Consider the following 26,563-nt stretch of genomic DNA (forward strand, 5'->3'; position numbering starts at 1 on the left):
CAATTCATCCCAAACCATTTCAACAATAAATAAGCATTGGCAAAGCCAAACGGTCTGACCTGGGCCAAGCTTAATTTTTATTTCAAGCACTTGCCAGGAAAAATAAAAACATCCATCTAAACTCGTAGGCATACGCTTCCGGTAACATTTTGAAATTAAAAAAAAATAAAAAAAACAATGCAATTATTTCAGTACAGCAATCCAGATACATCCTAGAAAACAGATGTATTCTGAAGCAGCAAACATGCATATAAAACCATTTTTACTTGAGTGCATCATGGGAAACCGGGATTTAATTTGGCACAATGAAAAAAATTACTAATGGTTTTGAATGACAAACGCATTGGCATAATTTAAGCAGACAACTATAACTAAAAATGTATTAAAAAAAAAAAGAATTACGAATTTAATGATGGAAGCACTGGCAACCTAATGGGTCTCCAGCCTTCGCACTTAAGTGCACTTTATTTTAGGGGATGTAAACATTGTCAGATAAACTGCCATCACTCTCCTTGCGAGAAAGCCAGTTTCTGAAGAGTGGCATGCTGCCCAGTGTTGTATGCTTTGGGTCTGTTCTGTTAAGAAGCCATTAAGATTCTGCTTTCAATGGAAGAAGGGGCTGCACAGAGCAGTCATGGTGCTTATTTGGGTATGTATTTTTACTTATGTTTTTTATGCAACAAGAATGGTCTGTAAGCCAATTCTAACAAATGAATTAAAGTTAGCAGGTAATAACTACAACTGCCTGATTGAAGTCCTTCAGTGACAGGAGACAAAAACAATGTATATGGGGTGGACATCAAAATAATAGGGTAACAAAAATTGGTTACACTCGTAATAAATTTGTAGACTTGGTATGCATGGTCTGTTACATTATTATTTAATTCTTGTATAGCACATAGCTACCTGTAAGGTTTCCCAGCGCTGGAGGACATGGTAAGTAACCTGCATATGAGGTCTAGAATAGCCAAGTTTTTAGGTGTTTGTGGAACCAGCTAAGGGAGTTGTAGTTTCTGATTGATTCTGGGAGTGAGTTCCATATTTTTGGACCGATGAAGAATGTTCTACCTCCTAGCCGAGATTACCAACACCCACTTTAATTCTACTCTTAGGATGGATCCAATAATCCGGGAACCAGTCAGCATTAGCAGAGGACAATGAAGGGAGGGCATACAGAAAACATTTGAGCAGGAGACAGCCAGTCAGAGAAGGATCTTCTATTACTCCTCTAAGAAGATGGTCACAGCTCCACCATAAAAGTGACATGATAAAAAAGTAAACGTCTTAATCAGTTACCCAAGACCATCAAGAAATCTCTAGACAGTCCAGATATCAAAGTCTGAGGAATGCTAAATTCCTTGATTGCTATAAAAACCAAAGAGAACAGAAGCACAAGCATACTTTACCTTGTTGTAAATATAACAATTTGTAAACATAGTGTTGAAATCTTGCATACATTCACTTGCACCCCAGTAATAATTATTCTCAAGTCTCTTCTTGATCGTTCCCATGTCCATTGGATTTTTTATTATTTTATGATAATCCTGTTAAACATAACAAATACACAAGTTAACCAACGTAAATGTTACGGTTCTCAATTAATTATCAGTACAAGACACTCATTTTCTTTAAAATCTCCCTGCCAAAGAATCTTCATTGCAGATTTTAATGGAGTATAGGAGCTTGTGAATTACGATTCAGACTGCCAAAGAGGAGGTCCCGTTTTCCGCATTATGGCACTGCCTTGTAAGTGCGCCTCATTCACCAAATAGCGATGCTTTTTTCTACACTTGAAGGTCATTTTAAAAAAGTGAACAAAAATAAGCCATGAACATTACATTAGCAGACACTTGCAGTATGCACGATCCACATTCTCAGTGGCCTTTATATAGAAGAGACAATCTTATTTGAAACTGTGAAAGTGTAACATTTATATAAAAAGAGATATCAAGTGAAAGACAGCAAGGTAGGGAAGGAGAGGACATGGGAATAGCATCATAAAGCAGCAGAAAAAGTCAAACAAACCACTGTTTAGAGACGAATGGAACTCACATACCCATTCCCTATACAGAACCAGAAAATATTACAATTATTTTTTTTCCCAGCACTCCCCATAAGTATACTAGTTATTGGTGAACTGCTTTCGTAATAAAGCAGAAACTACATTTCATTTTTACATAAAGCAGCACATCAGGACCTTAAGGTGTGGCTTAACTTTTCAACAGTCAGCAGATGTAATAGAAGTTCGTTACATGGAACAATATTTTTCAGCACAGGGCTATTCTAGACTCAAATTCTGTTCCTTATTCCATCATCCTTCAGTGGGTCTTGGAAGAACAATTTACTTACTTTGGTTAAAGCAGATTCCTCATCTTTCGATCCTCCAAATATATAGAAAATGTTACTACCTATAGGTCTACTGTGCTAACAGGTGGTGCCATAAGAATTCACCGCTGATGCACCTCACATCTGGAAGCGATCACCTGAAGCTGCATATAGGCATCACCCCTGTACAACTGGTGTACGTTTATTAGCCAAATATTTCTGCAGGCTCAGAGCGATTGATGCAATCACCATCTTCAAACCTTTTAGCCTACCAAAAGGGTATGCTCCACCAAACAGGGAGGTGGGTAGGCAGTAAGCAATCTGATTAGAAAGAGCATCCACTCAAAACAGCATTGCCAAAAATCAGAAACTTGCTCTTCCAATGGTGAATTCTAGCTGCAGATTCCTCACCTTTTGAGCACATAGAAAAGCAGTACTCACAAAAAAGGTTGTGGTATGATTAGTGGGTTTTACAACAGGAAGTGCTGCAGTTCCTGCATAGAGTATGTTGCGGTGGTTAAGTTTTCTGGTCATCAGAGCCGGTGTAACTCTTTTCCTAATATTCACTGTGAATTTGACTTTAGTCATCGGGGTCTCGCAGTAATAATTATTCACTTCCACAGCACAACACACTTACCAGGTGTCAAACAACAAATACAATGCATACATTTCGCATTATATAAATCAAACGCATATATGTTAAAGGGTGCCTAAAAAATACACAACACATAAAACAAATACATGATTTCACATCAGGAGGTTGAAGCAATTTCCAATATATCGCCGCTATTCAGAATCAATTGACACAGATTTCCCGCTCTTCATGTAATAAAAGGTGTCCAATCTTGGAATTTAAACTGTCCCCCTGCACAGGTGCTTATCGGTGTTGGGAAGCACACAGTTAACTCAGTTCCCTTAGTGTATTGCATGAAGCACTCCATTGCAATGCCTACGGGTTTTGATCTCTCTGGGGAATTTAATACTAAGATCTCCTGTGAAACCTAATGGCACCAAGGTGGGAAAACACTTTTCGCCCACCTATTACCGCTGCCTTCTTTTTATATCACAACAGGGTACCCTTTTTTTTCGCCTGGTGTAGAAACTTTCACTCTGCATCTTTTATCCTTTCGATTCAAGTGTTCAGCTAGACTGAAGTCAGCATCGGTGTTGGACCAGAGACAGAATATGCTACTTACCAGTATGCATCTGTTCTTGGCATGTAGGGCTGCTGACATGCATATCTATAGCATAGATTGCCGCCTAGTGTTGGGTCCGGATGATTGCACATTGTTGTCCTGGAAGAGTCTTCGAAGTATCACGAGATAGGTGGCTCCTCCCCTGGACTACAGTGCGCATGGACATCGACTCCATCCCCAGATTGTTTTTAGCCATTGTGGCGAAGATGGAGTGTAACAGTGTGAGCGATGGCCATGCTAAGAGTAAGTGTAAATTCTGCAGCCGCTACAGGCGCCGGGGAGGAGGGTGGGCGATCTGAATGTCAGCAGCCCTACATGCCAAGAACAGATGCATACTGGTAAGTAGCATATTCAGTTCGAGGCATGTGGGCTGCTGAATTCATATCTTTAGCATAGAATAAATAGCAGTCACTCCATTAGCGGCGGCCGCCTGTGCCAGCTGCAGACGTTTGAAAAAGTGTCTTTAGAACAGCCTGCCCTACAGCTGCTTGGAGTGCACATCTACACAGTAGTGTTTCGTAAATGTGTGTGGGGTAGACCATGTGGCTGCTCTACAAATGGCTTCTAAAGGGATATTGCCAAGGAAAGCCATGGAGGCCCCCAACTTACGGGTGGAGTGGGCTCTGGGGGGGGGGGGGGATCGTTAAAGTGCGCTTAGCCTTTTGATAGCAAATCTGAATACACTTAACGATCCATCTGGCTACACCTGCCTTGGAAATGGGGTTGCCCTTGTGTTGGGCAGAAAAGGCAACAAAGAGTTGTTTAGTCTTCCTAAAATCTTTGGTCCTATCAATGTAGTACATCAAAGCTCGTTTGACGTCAAGAGTGTGGAGCATTCTTTCAGCCACTGTCTCTGGATTTTGGAAGAACACAGGCAGTTCGATAGTCTGATTGACATGGAACTGTGAAACCACCTTTGGAAGAAATTTAGGGTTAGTGCGCAGCACCACCCGGTTGGAGTGAATCTGTATGAATGGTTCTTGTACAGTGAGCGCCTGGAGCTCACTAACACGTCGCAGTGACGTAATGGCTATAAGGAAAGCCACTTTCCATGTTAAGAACTGAATCTCGCATAAATGTAGAGGCTCAAAAGGTGGACCCATCAGTCGGGTGAGTACCACATTAAGATTCCATTCAGGAGCAGGTGGGGTCCTGGGAGGAATGACTCGTTTGAGCCCCTCTAGAAAAGCTTTAATGGCAGGCACTCGGAAAAGGGAGAGATGCTGCCTGTTTTGGAGATAAGCCGCTATGGCGGATAAATGTATCCGAATGGAAGCATATGCCAGATTGCATTCGTAAAGATGCAACAGATAACAGATGATGTTGTGCGTGGACGCGTCAAGTGGGTCAATGTCGTGGTCCACGCAATAAAGGACAAACCGCTTCCATTTTGCTGCGTAGCATGGTCTGGTGGTGGGCTTTCTTGCCTCCCGTATGATATCCATGCAGTCAGGAGGTAAGTTGAGGTAGCCAAACTCTAAGACCTCAGGAGCCAGATCGCCAGGTTGAGCTGTTGCGGATCTGTGTGCTGAATGTCGCCATGGCTCTGCGTCAAAAGTCTGGGTGTGAGGTGCAGCCTTTGATGCGGTACCACGGAAAGTTCTAGAAACGTGGTGTACCATGGTTGGCGGGCCCACGTTGGAGTAACCAGGATGAGCGTCATCGAGTGTTGCTTTAGCTTTCGTGCCACCAGCGGTATTCGAGGTGCTGGGGGAAAAGCGTACGCTAATTTGCCTGACCAGTTCATCCATATCGCATTGCCCTGCGACTGTGGAAACCTGGCGGCAAAGCTTTGGCATTTGGCGTTTTCCCTTGTGGCGAACAGGTCTATCTCTGGATGACCCCACTGCTGGAAGTACAGGTGGAGCACTGCTGGATGTATTTCCCACTGGTGCATTTGGTGGCTGTACCTGCTGAGCAGGTCCGCCATCTGATTGTCCTTGCCCGGGAGGTGTTCCGCCATGAGGAAGATGTTCCTCTGAATGGCCCACTTCCACATGCTCTGAGCCAGATGAGACAACTGTGGAGAGTGTGTACCTCCCTGCTTTTGGATGTAGTACATGGCTGTCACGTTGTCCGTCCAGATCAACACGACTTTGTTGCACAGATGTATTTTGAATGCCTTCATTGCCATGAAGATTGCCATCAGCTCTAGGTGGTTGATGTGCATCTTCTTTTGCTGTGTCGTCCATAGTCCCTGCACTGTGTAGTGGAGTACATGAGCTCCCCAACCCTGGAGAGAAGCGTCCGTCGTTAGGATGATCTGTGGAACAGGCTCTTGGAACGGTAGGCCCTTGCAAAGGTTGCGTGGATTCCACCAATGCAGAGAGTTGTATGCCCGACCGGTCACCAACACTAGGTCTTTCAACTGTCCGTGAGCCTGATTCCACTGACGTGCCAAGCAATCCTGAAGCGGACGCATATGTAGTCTCGCGTGCGGGACTATGAAGATGCAGGAGGCCATCATGCCTATCAACTGCAGGAACACTCGTGCCTGAAGCGAGTGTTGCGGTCTGAATTTCTGGATCAGCAATTGAATGCTGTTGATCCTCAGTGAATTTGGCTGTGCTGTGGCTGCCAGAGTGTTCATTGTCGCGCCTAGATACTGCCGCACATGGGCGGGCTGAAGGTGTGACTTTGGATAATTCAGTGAGAATCCCAGATCGTGAAGAAGGTGAATGGTGTGGGACATGTTGGCGGCGCACTGCTGGGCCGACTTTGCTTGGACAAGCCAGTCGTCCAGGTAAGGGTAGACGTGAACGTTTTGTCTCCGGAGGTGCGCAGCCACTGTCGCCAGGCATTTTGTGAACACCCTGGGCGCTGTGGTCACACCGAAAGGGAGGACCTTGAATTGGTAATGCTGATTCTGAATAGTGAATCTGAGGTATTTTCTGTGTGACGGATGTAGTGGAATGTGAAAATATGCGTCTTTTAGATCTAATGTTGCGAGGAAATCCCCTTGATTGAGCAACGGAAGAACCTGCTGCAACGTGAGCATATGAAAGTGTTCTGAGAGAATGTACTGGTTTAGGGGCCTGAGGTCTAGTATGGGTCGCAGGGACCCGTCTTTCTTTGGGATCAAGAAGTACAGGGAGTACACTCCCGAGCCTCTTTGTTCCACTGGCACGAGCTCGATTGCCCCATTTTGCAGCATGACGAGCACCTCTTGCTGCAATAAGTGCAAATGCTCTGTTGACATAGGACGGTGCTTTGGGGGGGATGTTGGGTGGAGTGGATGTTAACTCCAGACAATAACCGTACTGGATAAGTTTTCTGACCCACCTGTCTGTGGTGATGGATTTCCAGACTGGCAGGAACTGTTGGAGTCTCTCTCCCCCCCCCCCTGCCCCCCCCCCCCCCCGACAGGTGTTGTATGGTCGGGGGGCAGTGACAAGGCGTCACTGTTTGTTGGCGGCGGAGGATCGGGAGTTGTTGTTTCCACGACCTCTGCCCTTGGTGCTGTTGCCGCGATATCCGCCTCTACTCTGCTTGTTGTAAGAGGTTTATGCACCACTTTTAGTGTACTGTGTTTGCTGGGACAGCTGGCCTCTGGAAACACCTCTATTGCTTGAGCGACGAAAAGTACTACCCCTGAACTGCTGGGACTGGAGAGCCCCCATAGACTTCGCAGTCTGTGTCTTTTTTGATTTTTTCCAGGGTGGTGTCCACCTCAGGTCCAAATAAGTGATCAGGGTTTACAGGCTGATTGAGGATGGTGGTCTGTATCTCCGGTTTCAATCCGGAGATTCTGAGCCAGGCCTGACGCCGCAACATTACACTGGTGTTAATGGCCCTGGCCGCGGTGTCCGCTGCGTCCAGTGCACACTTAATAGAAGCATTTGAGATGAGTTTCCCTTCTTGAATGAGCATCTCTGCTGCCTCCTTATACTCATCTGGCAAGTGTTGTAACAGGGTTTCAAGTGTATCATAGTGTGCCCTGTCATATCTGGCCAAGAGCACCTTAGATTCCTTGTCAGGGGGAGGAGCATCACCAGTAGTCTGTGAATTTGCCCTCTTCCGGGCATTAGAAACAACCAGGGAGTCCAACGGCAACTGGCCCTTGATGTAGGTAGGGTCGCCAGGTGCCGGCTTGTACTTTTTTTCAATTCTGGGGTTTATAACCCTGGCACATGTGGGTCCTTAAAAAATGTCTGCAGCATGTTTCAAGACACCCTTCAGCATTGGCAGAGTCTTGACAGTCTTTTCAGAGGTGGAAAAGGTATCAAACAGAAAGTCCACTTCAATAGGGTCAGCATGCAGCTGGACGTCGTGATTTTTAGCTGTCCTCTCAAATAGTGCATTAAATGCCGCAGAATCCTCAGTAGGGGAGGTTTTGACAGTATATACTGGAGTGTCTGGGGCAGTGTGCGGATCCCCCGGGTCCCCAGCATCTGCCCATGTGTCATGGTGATCCTCCGGATCAGTGTCGGAAGGGTAGTTGTACTCCTCATCGTCCCCTTCCCCAGCCTCCACATCTGAGTAAGTGGGCGAGATTGGAGCAGTGTCCTGAGCACGTGGAGTAATCAGTTCAACAAGAACTGGGGAATCCGCAGAAGCCTTTTTCCTCTTCAAAGGAATTGTGTAGGACTCCATAGGCTGTGCCGGTGTGATCTTTCGCTTGTAGATGGAAAGTTTACCGGTGTCGGCGTCGATAAATTGTTCCGACTGCTCCTCCAGTAGGGGTTGTCGATGCTTTGTGCCTACAACTGCAGGGGTAGGTTTCGGCCCCGTGGACACCTTTATGGACGCGTCGACGACCATCCTGGGCGCGAACGCCTTCGACGCCACTTTCGGCGGCAGCGTGAACTGGATCGGCGCCGTCGACTTTTGCGGCTTGGCTGCGGGCTTCGGGGTGGAAGTATCCTTCGGTTCGACCGCGGAAGCCTTGTCCTTGATCCGTTGCAACGAGTCCGACACCTGCTTTGTGAAGGATGCGGACGGTTTCGTCGACCCGACAGGTGTCCTCGATCCACCACCATGTGCAGATTCGAGGGCGACAGTGCTTCTGACCTTTTCGGGCCGACGTGCAGGATCGACAGCTTTCAGAGCTCCGAGTCCTCTGTCTGTGTCGACGGCCTTCGGCGCCGACGGTTTCGGGTCGGCGGCCTTGACAAGCGGTTTCGATGGCCCAGTCTTCGGTTCGACGCCCTTGAGCGACTTCACCGGTTCGACAACCTTCTCAGGCTTCGCCTGCACCGACAGGTCTGAAGACGTGGAACCGACCAAGGCGACAGGCGCTTTCTGTTTCGACGGCGCCTCTACCACTTTCTGTTTTGTCGAGACCGAAGCTTTCACTTTCGGTTTCGATTTGACCAATGGCGGCTCCGTAGATGTGTCCGTAGCCGGGCCCGGAGGCGAGACCGTGGATCCAGGTGCAAGATCTTGGGTAAGGCCATGTGGCGATCCCTCGACCTGAGCCTTAGTTATTGTTCGAACGGGGCATAGCTCTTCACCTGAGCTATCTTCCGTAGCCCCATAGGCCTCATTGTCGTCTCCTACCTCGTCGACGACGTCTTCTGTGTCGAGCATTTCGACGTCTGTGTCGTAGTTGGAGTCGATCTCTGCCGCTGGAGTTGAAATTCCTGCTCGTCTGCTTCTTCCCCCTCGAAAATGTTCACCGGGTAAGGGGCCGTCTGCTGGGCCTCCTGGCGCGCCACGCGCCGAAGTCGAATCGTCTTCTTGGAGCGAAAACAAGCCATACAGTTGGCTTCATCGTGATCCGGCGACAGGCACTTGTTGCACACCGGGTGGACATCGATGTGGGGATACTTCGAGTTGCACGCGGGGCATCTCTTGAACGGGCTCCGTTCCATGATGTGTCGTCGAATAAGTCTGGCTGCGTTGACTGGGCCTCGAGCACCGAAGAGCCACGCGACTCCTCTGGATGTCCGACTCGGGAACTGAGCCGGAACAGAGCTGGGCACCGAACGCAAGACAATACCGACGCTATAGGAAAGGCCTTTGGGCCGAAAAGAAAGTTTCTATTGATTCCGAACTTGAGTGATCGAATATGCAACCGAACCCAATGGCGGAAAAAAACAATCTTGGGATGGAGTCGATGCCCATGCGCACTGTAGTCCAGGGGAGAAGCCACCTATCTCGTGATACTTCGAAGACTCTTCCAGGACAACAATGTGCAATCATCCGGACCCAACACTAGGCGGCGATCTATGCTATAGATATGATCAGCAGCCCACATGCCTCGAACTAATGGGTCACAGGCGGCAGACTCGCCGGCAGAAGTCCAACTGGAGGCCCCTGCAGATGCTTCGGCCAGAGGCATGCTAGATGGACCTGGCATGTCAGGGTGCACCAGGACCAGACTCTGAATCTTTTCCGAAAGGAATCAGGAGCGAGTCACTGACAGATAAGTAAGATGCAAGGGCCCAAGCCAAAGGCAGCAAATTGAATGTCTTCAAAAAGAGAAACAACTGCATCTAAGAAAAACGGTGGGAATAATATCACTGTATGTATTCTTGGTGCTTAACCTGATCTACTGCTCTTAAAAGGCAGAGTCCCACTACCGCTCGAAGATGTTCCATGGGTACAAATTTGGGCCAAGGTAGCCTGAACAGAGTTGGTAATATGGGGACCGCGGCAATAGCACAGATACACTCCCCTCTCTGCAGTGGAGGTGGTAGGCCTCCAGAAATTATGAAGATACCATTACCAGAAATGTTCCAGAGGGTAGGGTTGTGGGGAGCAGCAGAATATAGAGACCCACGAGTTCTGCATTTGTTCAAAAACTTGGACTGTGGGCTCTGAGTAGGGCTTTAAACAACTCTTCAATGTGCACAATGCACGTTTAAGCTTCACTAGCGTTACTGCTGCCAACAATGCATTAATAGCAAGGCACTGCCTTTGGGTCACTCAATACATAGTAGTTCCAAGACAAGCAAGGCATTGCCTACTTAGTCACAAGTGCTGACTTACAGAACTAGTGTGTCGATCGGTGTCTGGCTCTCCGAAGCAAGCCCTTTTTCTTTCTCAAACAGGTGGCCAACAGGTGGCCTCATAGGACTGGCTAAGATTTCAACTGCAGGCAGAACAGGAATTCGCAGTACTGGTTGTGCAAAGGGGACTGACCTTGGAGTTGATCATAAGGAACCAGAAATGTCAGCAGGTGCAATGGCGCAGTAGGAACACTCCTGGAGGCAGAGGGATCAGGGCGGACTCTCCTAGACTGTGGTTGTGCATTTCATAGAACCCAGGAGTCATCGGAGCTTAACCTTGAGGTCAGCTAGGATGGAAAAGGCTTCTCTCCAATCAGTAGATGGGAAGGAGGAGTTTGGAAATAATTGGTCCAGGCGTTCTTGCTGCAAAGGATCAGATGAGCCCGACTTACCAACAGTGCAGCCCTGTGTTCCTTGGAATGCCATGGAGTCCAGACCACTGGTACCTAGGAGACCATCGAGAATCCTGAGTTACGCCAGTAGAATAGTACCAAATCCCATTAGATCAGACAGGATGTTGAACTCACATATGCCTTGGTGCAGTGGACTTCCAGTGATGGGTTGACCACACAAGATTGCCTTGGTGGGGGGCCAGTGTTTTTACTGTGGTAGGTTCCACTCTTTTGTTTGCAGGGGAACCTCCACTTAAAAAACAAACAAACAGAGTTCTAGCCTTTTCTTGGGGGCCTGGGGCACTCAGTTCACAGGAACGTAATTTTACTCTGGTGTACCAGGACCACAATACTGATGCAGTCAAAAACAGAGAACCAAGAGACTCCCTATAGGCAACAAAATCTCAGGGAAGCAAGGACAAACGGTCAAGCGTGTACTCCAGGAGGTGGTAGGACTGAAAATGCAGGTTGTATAACACAATAAATAGATTCAGCATCAAGTCAGCACTTTTTTAGAGTGAGGACATTTACTGTAATTGCATTTACATAGTGCTTACTACCCCTAATAAAGACTGATGGTAAAAGGCTATGGATATTGGAATGTGATATTTGCTTGGCTTGGTACCTAAAAGATGGTCAAAGAAATATTTACCATTAAAAAAAACATGGTATCCTAAAAAGACACCACCCAAGCAACATCGCCACCTACAAAAAAATCTTGTGTCCAGGAGAGATCCTGTTCATCAGGAGCCAGTTAACCGGCAACCTTTCGAGCACACATTCCAGTCATTGGGGACCTGGGACCAGTCTAGAGCTTAAGTGTCCAGTTTGGCTTGTAGTTGGACACCAGGGAGAGTAGTGGGCTAGTCAAAACATAATCAAAAAAAGTCCCCTTAAAAGTTTAAATGCCTTCAAAGAACTACAGATCACGCTAAAGGTTTTCCAGAGTTGAGGCACCCATGTCAACAGAGATACTTACAGTAAATAAGGGGGACACCAGTTGCCATGTAGCTCAAAATTACTCTTTACTTCAAAAAGGAATCTATCAGAAACTAAGAATACAATAATATTTCAGAATCGCAGCGTTCTCTTATCGCTTACGGACCAATATCCCCAAGTTAGAGCAGTGAAAACTGGCTGTTGCGCAATCTCTCATTGGTTGTAAAGTGCACGTAGAAGCAATATATAATCATGGGATGGTCAGGACAATACATAATCAACATTCTCACATGGGAAAGTGGTAGAGCAACTCCTCGACCTGACTTCCTTGATGCTGTAAGGCAGATGGACTGGGTCTACTTTTGTGGCTCCAAGGCTGCTGAAATCTATGGAGCAGTCATCACGGGGGCCTTTAGTCACCACAACCTTCCAAGCAATGAGGTCCTTCCTGTTTGTGAACACAATCACATTCCGCTAGGGAGTGAGTCTTCCTAATCCTCCGAGGTCACAGATGCAGGCTCTCTAACTTAGTGTATAATCACAGTTGGGTTGATTCATTTTCTCCCAGATTCAGCATGGGATGTGCAGAAGTCTGCACAGGTGTACAGGCTTGCTAGGTGAACAAAGTACTGGCTGAGGAGTGTACCTACAGTGGGTTAAGCATGCGGTCAGAACCAGTGTAAGCATTCAAAGATTGGGCTTCTCCAATTCAAGAGATGCATTATCGTACTAGCCAGATTTTGTAGCCTTTGCATGCTGGAGGGCACATTGCGACCATTTCTAACGGACTCATGTATGAGGTTTATTATCTCTGCTTTCACTGGCAAAGAAGACTGCCAAAATATATTAAATGGGAGAAGCAGGATTCACCCATGCAACACGGACTATGACAAAGGGAAGGAAATGGGCTGTACATCTTCCCCCTGCCACCAGGTAAACAGATTTCAGAAAAGGTAGACAAGGAGTGAGCACGTGCAGGCTGAGATGTGGTAGCCATCAGCTGCCTAGCACAAGAGACCATTGCTTTGAGCAACACACACAAAGGTGCGTTGAGGATGGTCTTTTAAATGAAATGTGAAAAAAGGCCTGCGCCCTTGACTGAAATCATGCTGCCAGCACAACCAGTCAACAAACAGTTTAAACACGGTGGTAGACAACTTGGGTGTCCTCCTGACATCAGGCCCCAGATCTGATGTTGACCAAAAGCATGTCACAAGGTGCGCCTTCTCGGAGCTCACAGAATTATCGAACTCAATGGAGGCATAGCAAAGGGCTGTTCAGAAAAATTCTGTGGTCAAAGCTTCAAACATATGCAAGAGGGTTTTTGTTTCAAAAGACGGCATTCTATTTGTCAGCAATTGCTAAATAGCATAAGAGCGGTCCTCAGCGGCAGGTAGGAAGAGGAATAAGGAGCCGGAATTTGGTTTGTCAACATACTGCCAACAGGAGAAGCTGGACTGAGCTTCAAAGTTAAAGTCCCAGAATCAAATGAGACTTGGTCCACTATTTTCATAATCATTAGACTTCCTTAAACTACTGGTGCAAAGGGCTTGCAAACCCATGGTAACAAAGATCTGCCGCACGTTGCAGCAGACAAGAAGCTCCTAGACAAGGTGCTGGGCTCCACCCGATGGTTCATCAATGTCTAAGCTGCAAGAGAGTATGATCCTGAAAGGGGACCTGGCTATTCTTACCGGGGATACAATAAATTGATCCGACTTTAATTTGCTGTGAACAGGGGGGGGGGGCGGGGGGGGGGCGGGGGGGGGGGGGATAAATGTCACAAGGTACCCGCAGTTACCCAAACCTCATTGGCCTGTTATCTATGCAAGAGGACACGGGGCCTGGAACCTGTACTCCGGTCCGAGTTTCATTCCTAATAATAAAATGCAGTGTACTTCATGGGAAGAGCAAACACTTGCACTGCATGCTGGGAAAGCAGTCCCTCAGGGATCTTGAAGCAATGGCAGCACAAAGAGTAGAAGGTATGCACTGGGTGACTAATACCAAAGCAAGAGCAGCAGAGGTGGTGATGACAGCTGCCGCAAGACTTTAAGCCATGCATGTTGTCTGACCAAAGTGAGAATACTGCAGCATCAGCTACCCCAGAGCGAGAAGCACAGAGCGAGAAGCACAGAGATTGTGCTGATCATCTGTATCATGAAATAGCCACAGCGTGAACTTTGACCGATGCATGCACGAAGCACGATTTAGTCAGTGAGAGGAGATAAGGCAGGATCTGTTCAGGAGATGCTTCTGACGGGTGAAAATTACTCTGGTGACACCATAAACAGGATCTTATCCATTTCGACTTGTATGTTTTACTAGCAGCCCGCCCCGACCTTGTCCGGGAGCAATCAGGCTTCCCCGACCCCCGCCCGCCCCGACATAGCAGCCCGTCCCGAAATGAGTGTTCAGGGCCCTCGCCCACCCCCCGCCATGAGTGTTCAGGGCCCCCGCCCGCCCTGGCCCCCGCCCGCCCCGTCTGCCCCGACCCCTGCCTGCCCCGACATTGTCCGTGGGTCCCCCGGAGCCTTACCTCAGCCGACGCTCCTCTCCCGCGCTCCTCAGTTCACCGCTCCTCGCTGCTCGTCACCGCCCTCCCCGCTTGTCCGCCGCTCCTCCCCGCCTGTCCGCCGCTCCTCCCCGCGCCATGTCCGCCGCTCCTCTTCGCGCTCCTGGACGCCGCTCCTCCTCGCGCTCCTGACGTCAGCAGGCAGGTCGCGGCCGGCGCTTCTTCCACGAGACTACTTTTTTTTCGCCAAATTTTTTAAATAACGTCTATTTTTAACTTTATATAGCCTATGTCCATCTGCACACCCTGACGATTACAACGATGTATCGGGTGTGTGGATTGGCGCTGTGGTTCCCGAGTTTACCCGCCTCAAAGGTTCAAAGTTCTTCCTTTATAATAGTAGTATAGATTGGTGTCCTCCACCTGTACTTCAGATAATAGATCTTTACATTCCCGAGTGATGTTTAAGTCTCGAAACTCAGAACTCAGAAGCCATGCATGTAATTGGAGAGATTTTATATTACGCACAAATGTCCGTAGAAAATATTTATAACGTAATGATGAATATCGACCAGGATCAGTACTATATTGTAGGATGACCAGCCGGACAATTTAATAATTCAAAGAATTGTTAAGCATATTCAAGAGCACACAAGGAGATACAGTGGAACACAATCCTGCGTCCTACATACAAAACAAAGGACAATTACATTTGGACATTGAGTAGTTAAGGCGAAGAAACAAAGGAAGCTTATGGTCAACGGAAATAGAAGACAAGCTCTCCATGAACAATATTCACACTGGATTTGACACAATGGTGTGACGTGTAAATATGTTACATAGGTCTAAAACATGTACGTGGAGAGAGGCTGGCACGGATGTAAGATCTGGCCCTGGTTCGCCGTCAGTGTTCATGTTATTGGTAGGCGAATGGGACTGGTCTCAGACAGGAAGAGGAGTTCTGTAGACCAGTGCTGCCTGGGTCACTTGGGAGCTATCAGTGCTCCATTTTCATTTTACTGAGAACCTTTGGAATTAGTGGGAAGGGGGAAAAGCACAAGCATAACTCCCAGACCATCGCAACGAAAGGGCATTGCACCATGACCCTGGGAGGGGATATCGACTGGCATAGAACTGACATTTGGTGTTGCTGTTAGTTACAAAGAGATCCAATGCTGGGTTTATTTTATTTATTTATTTTGACGGTTTTGTATATCGCGAACAAGACCCTTGCGGGTATCGGAGCGTTTTACAGGGCAAATATAGACATAAAACATATGTAAACTGAATTAGGTGAATACAGTGGTGGTAAATATTTACAGGAGTGTATAAAAAGGTTCAGGTGAATTTGGCCAAGAGAATCGATTTCACTTCTTTTTTTTAAATAGCTGCGGACGGAATAAGTCTAGTTTCTGGGGGCAAGGCGTTTCAAATCCTGGGAGCCATTCCTGAGAAGGTACGGTTGTATGTTTTCTTCTTGGAGAAACGTTGTGGTTTAAGTAGAAGATTGTTAGAGCTCCAGTAGATCTGTTACCACCCAATAGTACTAGTTTCTCTGCTAGGTATCTCAGGGTTTTGTGATGTAATGCCTTATGTGTCATACAGGCGATTTTCAAATGGATTCTGGCCTCAAAAGGTAACCAGTTGGGGGCACGAAGGGCAGGAGAAATGTGGCAGTTCCTTTTGGAGCCTGTGATGAATCTAGGGGCTGTAGTGAGGCTCTTAGAAGGAGCGTGTAGGAAGGTAGATCCCCGACTATGGTTACCCCCAACTTTTTGCCTGGTGTTTTGCTGGTTTTCTGACTTAGTTGACCTGGGGCCCTGCTATTCAGGACCCCAGGCCTACTGCTCTCTCTGTAAAATGGATTCCATGTACCTTAGGTACATATCTAATTGGATACTGAGTCACCTTATCAGTCCCTGTACAGTGTACCTTAGGTACCCAGGGCATAGGTGTACCCAGGGCCTAGGTGTACCCAGGGCCTACCAGGGGCTGCAGCATGTATTATGCCACCCCTGGCTGGCCATCCAAATCTGACACAACTGGCTGCTTGACAGCTGGGGCAAAGTGGTGTAATCACCCTTTGCTTTAGATATAGTATTCCTATATCTAACCCTAAAATGGACACATATATTCCTATCAGTCACTCCTATGGCAGGCCTTAACAATCCTGAAGGCAGAGTGCTTGGAATAATGTGAAATGGTGCTCTGGCATGAGCTGAGCCCGTTTGCAGCTTGCGGAACCAAGTCCTAATAGCTGTTCCATGATAACGCATACCATATACTCTTAGGTGCATTATAATCCTCGCGGTTATATGCCAACTCTGGTATCGCTTTATCAAAACATGTCGAGTAAGGTGTCATACGAATTGGAATACTAACCCCTCGCCAATTCTGGCAACGGGGTTAGCATTCCACCCTTCTAGAGGGACACGACATGTTGGTAACCTGTAACCCCGGTTAAAGTCAGACATAGCCTCAGCTCCACAAGATGGATGCTGCCACCGAGACACAAGTCTGCCCTCCTGCTGCTGGGAGTCCTCCCAGCGCGGGAGGCAAGGACAAAGGGTTTCCTGCCAGGGGCGGTGCCAGCACCGTCCCAGACAGGATTTTGTGTATTCTAGGTAGGCAGGGCTTTAGAGGAAGGTGACTGCAAGTGGCACCCCGGTGCTCACTGTGCATATGCCGGCTAGAACCAGTTCCAGGGGCACACCAGCCCCTGAGCTGGGGAAAGCCCGGCATGGGAGAGGGGTGTAACCACCCCCCTTCCTAGTCCCACCCATAGGGCAGGACTTAGTCGCGTGCCAGCCCCCTTTTGCAGGATAAAGGTAGGAGCAGGCCCCCTTCCAAATTAGATCAATCTTTGAATCCTGAACCGACCTTCTACACGAAGAACTCAAGACTCTTCTTAAGATTTTCTCCCTTGTGACTAAGGAGTAGTGCCAGACGACCGCATGCTTCATGGAACGCCGATACTTTATTCGCGGCTTATAATAAAACTTTGCCTATTTCAAAATAAACATATACTGGAAGTCAACTGACCAGGATCTTAATAACAAGTTGACATATGGAAAATATTTACTTCTCAAGCTAGAAGACCATTGTACAGCATCACAAATAAGAGAATTCGAGATAAAAGCCCTGAAGAAGTCCGGTCACGGACGAAACGCGTTGGCTATTGCTCTTAAAAGTGTTTGTGAAAATAAAGAATTTTTCTACTGAAGATTACCTGACTTTGGAATTCTTGGGAGAATGACTGAAGAGATACTGGACCGTTGTGGATAACATTAATGATTTTGTGATATCTATTACTTAAGTGTGCGGAGTCAATTTGTGTTAATCTTTGATTTGTAAAACAATTTCTTGTTTTTCGAAAATTGGGATCTAGGGGGTTGTATCCCAGACTACCTGCACCTAAACACCTATATACAACATTAGGGATTTTATCACCAGTGCGGGCAAAATAGCCTCAATCCCCTGTTCTGGCGTGACTAAGGAGTAGTCACCCTGCAGCAGCAGGCACCAACCAAGCATCGCGGTTTGTTGCCAGTCTCTCCTTCGGATCAAGACTGCTCCAGCACGACGAGAACCGGCTTCCCTGGCACCTCCGACCTCAACCTACATCATCAGCCCAGCTGTGATCCGTGGGTGCGACGAGACCTCGAGGGACCGGCCATCTTCAGAACTGCACGACGCTTGTCCAGCACGACCACCGAGTGACCCTCGACCGAGTGCTTTGGGGTAAGAGAAGCCCCGACCCTGAGCAGCTCCAGCACCGAAGTTCAGCCCCCCTGCATCCACGAGATCTGCGTGGGGCCCTTCTGCTCTTTGCTGCTCACCGCGTTGTCCCGGTCACTTGCCCATTGGCTAGTGGCCCTTTTACGACGCTTCACGACGACAAACACTGCTGGTCTGGTTGCTCCAGACTGGCCCCTGCTCCCCTCCAACAGAGGAGCACCCCGGACCCTCCTGGTCCACTCCAGACTCCATTTTAGGTCCACCGCGTGGGCTTGAATTTGCCAAGACTTGTTGCCCCAATCCTGGGTCCAGCGACGTCGACAGCAAGTACCTTCGTGGGACAGCTCGCACCTCCATCCTGGTCGCCGACAACGCCTCCTGGTCCGAGAGACTGCAGAGCCCAGCAGCGCCCACTCACCTGGTCGAGGTGACTTCGCCCGGTGCCACTCTGGTGCCCACTTAATCACTGGCTAGTGATTCAGAACTTGGTCCCCTCTGCTTACAGGTCTTCTTCCCTGATCCAGGCTTGGATCTCCACGAACTTCTTCATTGGCCGCCTGCCAGCAACTTCTTTCTTCAGGCTCCTGGTTCGACAACGAGGGTTTCCGACGCAACTTGAACCCTATGCAGCCGCAGCCCCTGGGCTAGGTAAACTGAGTACTCCGGTGCTCCAGCATAGTCCAACACCCTAAGTGTTCGGATCCACTCTTGTTTTCGACCCACCTAGTCGGGTTCGCCCGAGAACAGTAACTTTGCAACTGCTAGCCTCCATAGACTTTTTCCCGCCTTACGCGTGAGAGTTCCCACTCTGCACACGACGTCCACAGGCCTCCTGCTCCTAATCTAAGTGTTTAGTATTGTAGGCCTAGCGATTCTAAAGTCTATGAGAATAGTTACTTACCTGCTAGTAATTCGCATTCCACTTCTTGTGTATATGGTTTTTCGTGCCCCTCGGGCATTTGTGTAAATTGTGCGACTTTCAGTAATTCTTTAAGAGTTTTGTTGTGTGCTTAGCTCCCTGTCTCATAAAGAGCCAGGGTAGTCCTGTTATAAATAAATATACTTTATTTTTGATAACAACTTGTGTGGTGTCCTTTCACTTGGTGTTCAAGGGGTAATGTGATGGTAAAACAGCTGGCTTAACACGCCCTCTAGAGTCTTAGCCTTAGACTGCTCGTATCCATGCTACTAGGATAGCTGGTCTATAAGGTTGACTTACAACCAATCATCAATAAGGGTTGTTTGGACTGATACATAGTGATCACTAGAATAGTGAGCACTGCATATCAGGCCAACTTCTCACAGAGCGTTTGTTGATCTGGGTAGGCCGCAAAGAGCAACACTCCCATAATCCACTCTGGGAATTACTAGGGATTGAACTGCCTGTTAAAAAATCACTTGCGGGTATGAAGGGTTTAAATTTTCTCAGGGTGTTCATCTAGTAATTTGCTCCTTTAGTTGCAGCGCTGATGTGCTTCTGCATATTTAGCTTATTGTCCAGGGTTATACCAAGTGATTTAGCGGAATCAATGATGAGAGGTTGACCATCGAGTGCTGTAATGTGCTTCATCCACTTGCGGATGATGGTTGTGAGGAGCGATTAGGAGAAATTCTGTTTTTAGGGTGTTTAGTTTTAAATGGTACTTTTTCCAGCCAGGTCGGCATTTTTTGGAGCGTTGCATTAAGGGACTTGATATCTTCAAGTGAGTGGACCTTAATGTAGAGTTGTGTGTCGTCGGCATACATGTGCTATTGGATATTTAAGGAGTTGAGAAGCTCAGGGAGTGGTTCCATAAACAGATTGAAGAGTGTCGGGGAGAGGGAGGATCCCTGCGGTACTCCCAAAGTGACCGGGAAGAGGTTAGTTAACGATTGGTTGATCTTGAATCTTTGTGTTCCGTTTTGGAGGAAGGAAGTAAACCAGTTTAACACTGTACCAGATAGCCCTATTCTAGGTTTCAAGAGGTCTAGTAAGTTGTCGTGTTTGACTTTATCGAAGGCTGAGGATAAGTCAAGCAAGATTAGCAGACAGGCTATGTTTTGATCCAATATTTGTAATGTGTCATCAATTATGTGGGTCATGGCTGATTCTGTATTGTGCTCTGATCGAAAGCCTGATTGGAATTAGATTGAGCAGGTTGAAGTGGTCTATGCGATTACAAAGCTGTGTGTGGACACATTTTTTTCTAGTAGTTTGGCCAGGGTCGAGATTTATTTTAAATTTGGCAATAGTTATTCAGGTCTGACGGGTCCGCCGATGGTTTCTTTAAAATGGGGGATAACTGACCAGCTTTGAGGATGTCAGATATTGTTCCTTGCAGAAGAGATGTGTTTATAATCCCAGTCCATAGAGGCACTATCAGTGGAGTAAAGGTTTTTAAGTGGGTTGCTAAGAGAGGGTCAGTGAAGTGATTTGAGGGATTCAGGGCATTTTTAGGATCGTTTCTTTGCTGTAAAAGCTGAAGGCGGTCCAGGAGGCATTGTTCTTGAGGTCGAGCTTTGTAAAGCAGATAATCGGGGAACCTGGTGTGGTCAGTGAGGCACTCATGTGTGGGTCGGTATGGGGTAACAGATCGTTAAGTAGGTCTGTCTTTAAGTTTTCAGTCTTTGTTGTGAAAAAGGATGAAAGCTCTTCGCAATTGGGGAGTGTTTCAGTATTAGCTTGAGGGGGAGGGAGGGGGGAGGGGGAGAAGGGTAGTGGGAGACACCCTGTGATTGAGCTTTGATTATTTTGAATAATCTTTTGGGACGATTCTCGGCTTGGTCTAATTGTTTACATACATAGTCAGCTTTTGATAGTCTAATCTTTCTGTAATAGGAATTTCTCGTGCTTCTTAGTATTTGGAGATGGGCAGCGGACAGAGCAGCTCTCCAAGGTCTTTCAATTGCTCTTAGTGATCTTCTGTCTTTATTTAGCCTACAATCATACCAGGGGTTTGATTCTTTTGCGGTGACTCTTGTTGTAGGTAGCCAAGTTGTTAGTTCCCTGTTCATAGAGTGAAAGTAGTGATTGGTCAGATCATGTACATCCTTTAATCCATCCGGTAGAGATGTGAATAGCGGATGCGAGAGGCAGGATTGACGTTTTCTAGGTTCGTCTTCCAGATTTTCGTTCTCGTAGATTGGACAGAGAGTAGTTTGACTACTACCTTGATATGGAAAGTGATTTTGTGATGGTCACACCAGCCGCAAGGCAGGATCGATTCCAGCTGGGTAGAGTCTGCTTTGGAAATTACTAGATCGAGGGTTGAACCTTTTTCGTGGGTGGGGCTGTCACAGATTTGGGACAAATTAAGGTCGGACAGGACAGCTTTGAGGGTATTGACCTCTGTGTCGTCAGGATCGTTCCAGAGGAGGTTGACGTCCCCCAGGAAGATCTGAGTATTTTGCTGGCCGACATTTGTGGCTAGGATCTTCGATAAAGATGGGGTTGTTACCAGGAGGTCGGTAAAATGAATGTAGTGGGCATATAGGCTTGTTATTGCTTGTGATGACTAGGCAAAGGTATTCACAGGAGGAGAGCGCCGGTGAGTTGGAGCGGTTCACGGAGAGGTTGTTCCTATGGATGCAGGAAATGCCACCTCCTGGCCTATCAAGTCTATCTAGTCTTGTGATGTAATAGTTAGGGGGAACTAGTATGTCTAAGAAGGGCGTGGATGATTCGTTTAACCAAGTTTCCGTTAAAATTATGAGGTGGGGTTCATTAGTTAATATGAGGTCAGCTATATCAGCGGCATGACGTGCTGCCGTTCCCCAGTTTAGTAGAATACATTTTAGCTGGGTCTTGGTGGGAGTGGTGTTGCGGTTGTGATGGATGGGTACCCTCTTGAGGGTATTTTCAACAATACCTCTGGGAGTGTGTCTTGAAACTCTAGAGGCATTGGATTGGATGGGTTGGATTAAGGACAGTTTCTGCGTGTTGTCCGTCTGCACAGGGGGTGGGGATGAGAGATCGTAGGAGTGAAGTAGGAAGGTGAGATCTTTTGGTGATATGGGGATTATTTTCCTGATAGGACGTGATGAAGCATTGGGGTAAGGTACTGTTTTCCATCTGGGGGGAAACTGAGGCGGGGGGCTAGCGCATGGCCGATTAGTGAGTTTCGCTTGTGTTGTTGCAGAATCAGGTCCTGAAGGGTTTGAATGTCCTCTGATATTTTTGTAGGGATAGTAGTATCTCTTCGAGTCTGGTCAGATGTAGGGGCCATTGTGCTAATAACCTGGACTGTGGTTAGGTGAGGAGGGGTTATTACTTGTGTGGGGTCCTGGAGCGTGTCGTGGACTAGCTCTACTTATGGTGGTTTATCTATGTGATAGTCCGTGGAGGGAGGGATGGAGAGGGGACGTGGCGGGGTATTGTTGTGTACTTTAGGAGGATATGATTCAATGTATGGCAATATTTTGGAGTGGCAGTCACTGGAAAGGGGGGGGGGAGAAGAGTACAAAGGGGATGGGAGGGGGTATTGATGTGAGCTGAAGGAAGAGGGACAGTCATATTTGTAGTGCAGGGAGATTAGGAAGGCGAGACTGCGGACTGATCGGGAGTAGGTATGTAAGGAGCGATTAGAGCAGAATCTTCAGTGAAGTTACTGGGGCTGGAGAGGGAGGTGAATACTATATAAAAGGGTGGGCGAAGGTGTGGTTGAGGAGATGGGGAGTGTTAGTGGAGAGCGAGGGGGCGTATGGGAAGGCAGGGGGCGAAGTGATGCAAGTGTGAGGCGTGGTGGGTATGGAAGAAATGATGGTGGTGCTGGGGGCAGAGTAAGGATATGGAGATGTCGGTCACTTAATGGGGTATCGGTTAAGCCTGGAGTGGGAGTATTTGCACTATGGGATATCGAAGGAGAATGTCTAGATGTGGAGTCAGGTAGGGAGTCAGAGCGCTGAGAGAGTGGTTTGTTGGTGAGGTGGGATAATGTCTCACAACCTTCGCTTTGATGAGGGTTTCCCCCACAAAGACTATTTTGCCCAGCTGCAGTTGATCCAGCTCCCATTAGTGGCAATTGTCTTTTGCTCTGCTGAGGGTGTCAGCAGAGGTGTTGTGCACTCCAGGCATGTGTGCAGCATTCAGTAATATCTTGTAGGTCGTGAGCAAACTCAAAAGCTCTTGGGCTTTGTGAGATAGCGTCAGAGATTTGGTACCTCCTGGTTTGTTGATATAATACATGCAGGTCATATTGTCCGTACAGACCAGCACAGAGGATTCTGCGATTTGTGGAGAAAAGCTGCAGAGAAAGAAAGATAGTTTTCAGCTCCAGGCTGTTAATGTGAATATATTTGACGTGCTGAACACTTTCCTTGGATCTGTAGGTCCTGTAAGTGTCCGCCCAAGCCTACTATTGAAGCATCTGTGGTGATTATAAAATTGGGTACGTAGGGTAGAAACGTGAGGCCTTGAGAGAGATGAAATATGTGAGACCACCACTTTAGAGCTTCTGTCATCCTTGAGATTATGGTTATTAAGTCCTCAAAGGACCCTTCCTACTGAATCCATTGGAGTTGCAGCTCTTCCTGTAAAGGCCTAATCTTGAGGCGTGCCTGCAGAACTAGGTTGATTGTGGGAGAACTCATTCCAGTGTAACGAATTTAACAGCCTCACTGAAACGTACTTTGTTCTTGGGAGTTAGTGAGCCAAGTCTGCTAGTCTCCTCTGCCTTTCCTGGGAGAGGAAGGCTTTGTTCTGGCTTGTATTTGGGATGGCTCCTAGAAACTGCATCGTTTGACCGAGAGCAGTTGAAGATTATCTTTGATTTACAGTGAGACCCTGCTTGAGAAACAGTGGTAGGCAGGCTTTGGTAGCTCTGGCAGCTTGCATTGAAGTTGGAGCTTTTAGCAGCCAGTCGTCTAGGTAGGGAATACATGATGACCTAGGTTCCTGAGAGCAGCTGCTACCAAGGCCAAACGCCTTGGTGAATATGCAAGGGACTGACTTGAGGCTAAATGGGAGGACTCGTAATTGATAATGGTTACCAGCTACAGTGAAGGGGATATATTTGTGGTGTTTCGGATGAATGGGTATATGGAAATATGCATCTTCCAGGTCTAGAGACATCATGAGGTCTCCACTGTTTAGGAGGTGGAGAATGTCAGAGAGAGTAATCATTCAAAAGGATTGGGTGCAGAGGAATTGGTTTAAGTTTCTAAGGGGCAGAATGGGTCTACATCGCCCTGATTTCTTCTGTATGAGGAAAAAACAGGAGTAGAATCCCTTTTCTTTTTGAGCAACCGCAACCTTCTCCATTGCTCCCTAGGCAAGCTTTATGAGGGCCTCCTTTTTCAATAAAGAAAGACAAAGGGGGTGCGCTCCCCTTGGCGGAGTGTTTGGTGGTCTTACTTTAAACACTAGGGTATTGTCATAGGTGGCTACGTCCAATACCCCTCTGTCCGATGTTTCTCCATTGATGTAGGTAGTTGGAGAGGTTCACTCCCTGTATGACGGAGGTGATGTAGTGGGTACTTGGTTAAGGTCACTGCATCCTGGCTCTGGGGCGGGGCTTTATGCAGGGACCTTGCCTCGCATAACCCTCTGGGGATGATTGACGATAGGCAGGTCTTAATCAGGGCTAGTAGGATTGGGAGAGCTGATAATCACCCATGTATGTTGAGAAACCTCGGCTGCACGCCCGCATTAAGGGAAACTTCCTGTACTGGAGGGTGAAGAGGGACTTGGCTGTGCCGGTATCAGTCTTGATGGCCAAGAGGGCATCAATATCCTTGCCAAATAGTGTGCCCATCACAGGCCATATCAAGGATCTTTGATTGAACTTCAGGCCTTAATGAGGTTGCTTTAAGCCATACATGGAGTCTTATAACTGCTGCGCCCGCTAGCTGGCAAAAGCCAGGGGAGTAAATGTTCATGACACAGTCTATTACCTCTGCGGAGGTGCGCTCGCCTTCCTGCAATACTTTCTTGGCCTCAGATAGTCAGTCTTAAGGTATTAGGTCAATGAGGGAACCAATATCCGATCACATTTGTCAATCATAGTGGCCCAATATAGCCAGGGAGTTGGGCGCATGAACGGTGATGACTAACATGGAGGGAAACATTTTGCCTACGTAACGTAAGCATTGTCCTTCTTTGTCTGGCAGTGCCAATATAGATGCAGATGGGTTTGCGGTGTCCTGTCAGGCATGGAGGGGAAACCTCTGGAACCTTGTACTTTATCAATGCGAGGAAGGACAGCCACCACTTTAGCAGTGTTTTACATACCCTTTTGCCAGATGTAGTCTATAATAGGTATAGATCGAACTGATTTCCTTGTTTGTTCCTTAAAGTCATAGAGGAAACAGTTCGACTGTTTGACAGAAATGGGAAGGTGAAATAGTGTCGCCATCCAATCTATTACGTTCTGAAAACCTGGAGGTCTTCTGGTGGTGAATCGGCTGGTGCTGAGGAGGTGGTGAGAGAATGAATAGGACAGTCGTCCCAATCATTTGGTGGAGGCTGAGGTTGGGGAATCTTGCCTTCTCTACCATCAAATGGCGATGGATCGTCCCTCGTACTTACTGCAATGTGATAAACTGGTGTTATCCTAGGAGTGAGAGGCAGAGGAATTGGTGGGGTTAGTGGAGAAGCAGATTGAGGTTGGTCAACAGGTTGTTCTGCAGGAGGATCAGGAAACCGTTTCTTAACATCCATAAGCATAGCCTGGAGATCCTGAACCGAAGATTTTGGCTACTGTTCTTCGTCATGTCTGAGTGGAGGATCAGAATAGTACCTGAATTCCTCTTAATGCCTCTGAAGAGGAAGATAATACCCCTGATAGCAATGGCCTTCGTCCTCAAATTTATCTTCTTCCTAGTACTTGACCTGGAGCTCTGACAGGCTAGGAGCAGCGCAGAGGGGCCATCATCGTCATCATAATCTGACTCCTCTAGGGACCAGAAGTTGACTTGGAGGTAGCGGTGACAGCTTGCTGAGTGAAGTAATGTCAGGCGGCAACAAGGTCTTCGATATTCTTTTTATTTTTAATTCTCGTGGCCTGTGGCGTCGCCATCTAGGCAATGTAGGTTTCATGCTTTGTGGACATTGTGCCCTTCGTAGACCGAATTGTCAACGAGGATGGAGTCATAGTCGACAACTGTGATGGGGGGGCGGGGAGGGTTATGTCATAGTCGACAGGGTCGTCAAAGCCTTCGTTGATGCTGTAATCGTCAATGGGATTGTCTATGGCTGGTGTCATTGTTATCTTTGCTATTGATGGTCTAGATGATGGCACAATAGTCATACAGTCATAGATTTCGCTGTCGACTGATTGTGCTGTCAACCAGAATTTATGCCTCGTCATTGACGGATCTGAGGAGGATACTAAGGACAAAGTCTAGCCCTGCGAGAATGCGTATTTGGCTTAGACAATGCTGTTTGAGGAGAATTGTTTGTTTCTGCTTTTCAGAGTCCCAGGCAGGGATCTTGATCTTTTGTGAGATTTTGAAGAACCATCAAGTTTTTGACTTTTAAAGCCATAAGAGAAGCCTCCCCTACCTGTCCCTCAAGGTCTTGGCGGCAAA

General features: G+C 47.4%; 1 protein-coding gene across 8 annotated transcripts in view; it reads right to left on the minus strand.

The window, feature by feature from the left end:
* BRD3 (bromodomain containing 3) overlaps nucleotides 1–26,563 on the minus strand; it is a 394,414-nt gene that overhangs the window by 311,559 nt on the left and 56,292 nt on the right. For all 8 annotated transcript variants that reach the window (XM_078641953.1, XM_078641954.1, XM_078641947.1 and 5 more), the window contains exon 3: nucleotides 1,407–1,544. In XM_078641953.1, the coding sequence (XP_078498079.1) occupies nucleotides 1,407–1,544 (138 nt within the window). The remainder of the gene's footprint in view (nucleotides 1–1,406; nucleotides 1,545–26,563) is intronic.

This window comes from Lissotriton helveticus, chromosome 5_1, assembly GCF_964261635.1.
Source record: "Lissotriton helveticus chromosome 5_1, aLisHel1.1, whole genome shotgun sequence".
Taxonomy (NCBI): Eukaryota; Metazoa; Chordata; class Amphibia; order Caudata; family Salamandridae; genus Lissotriton; species Lissotriton helveticus.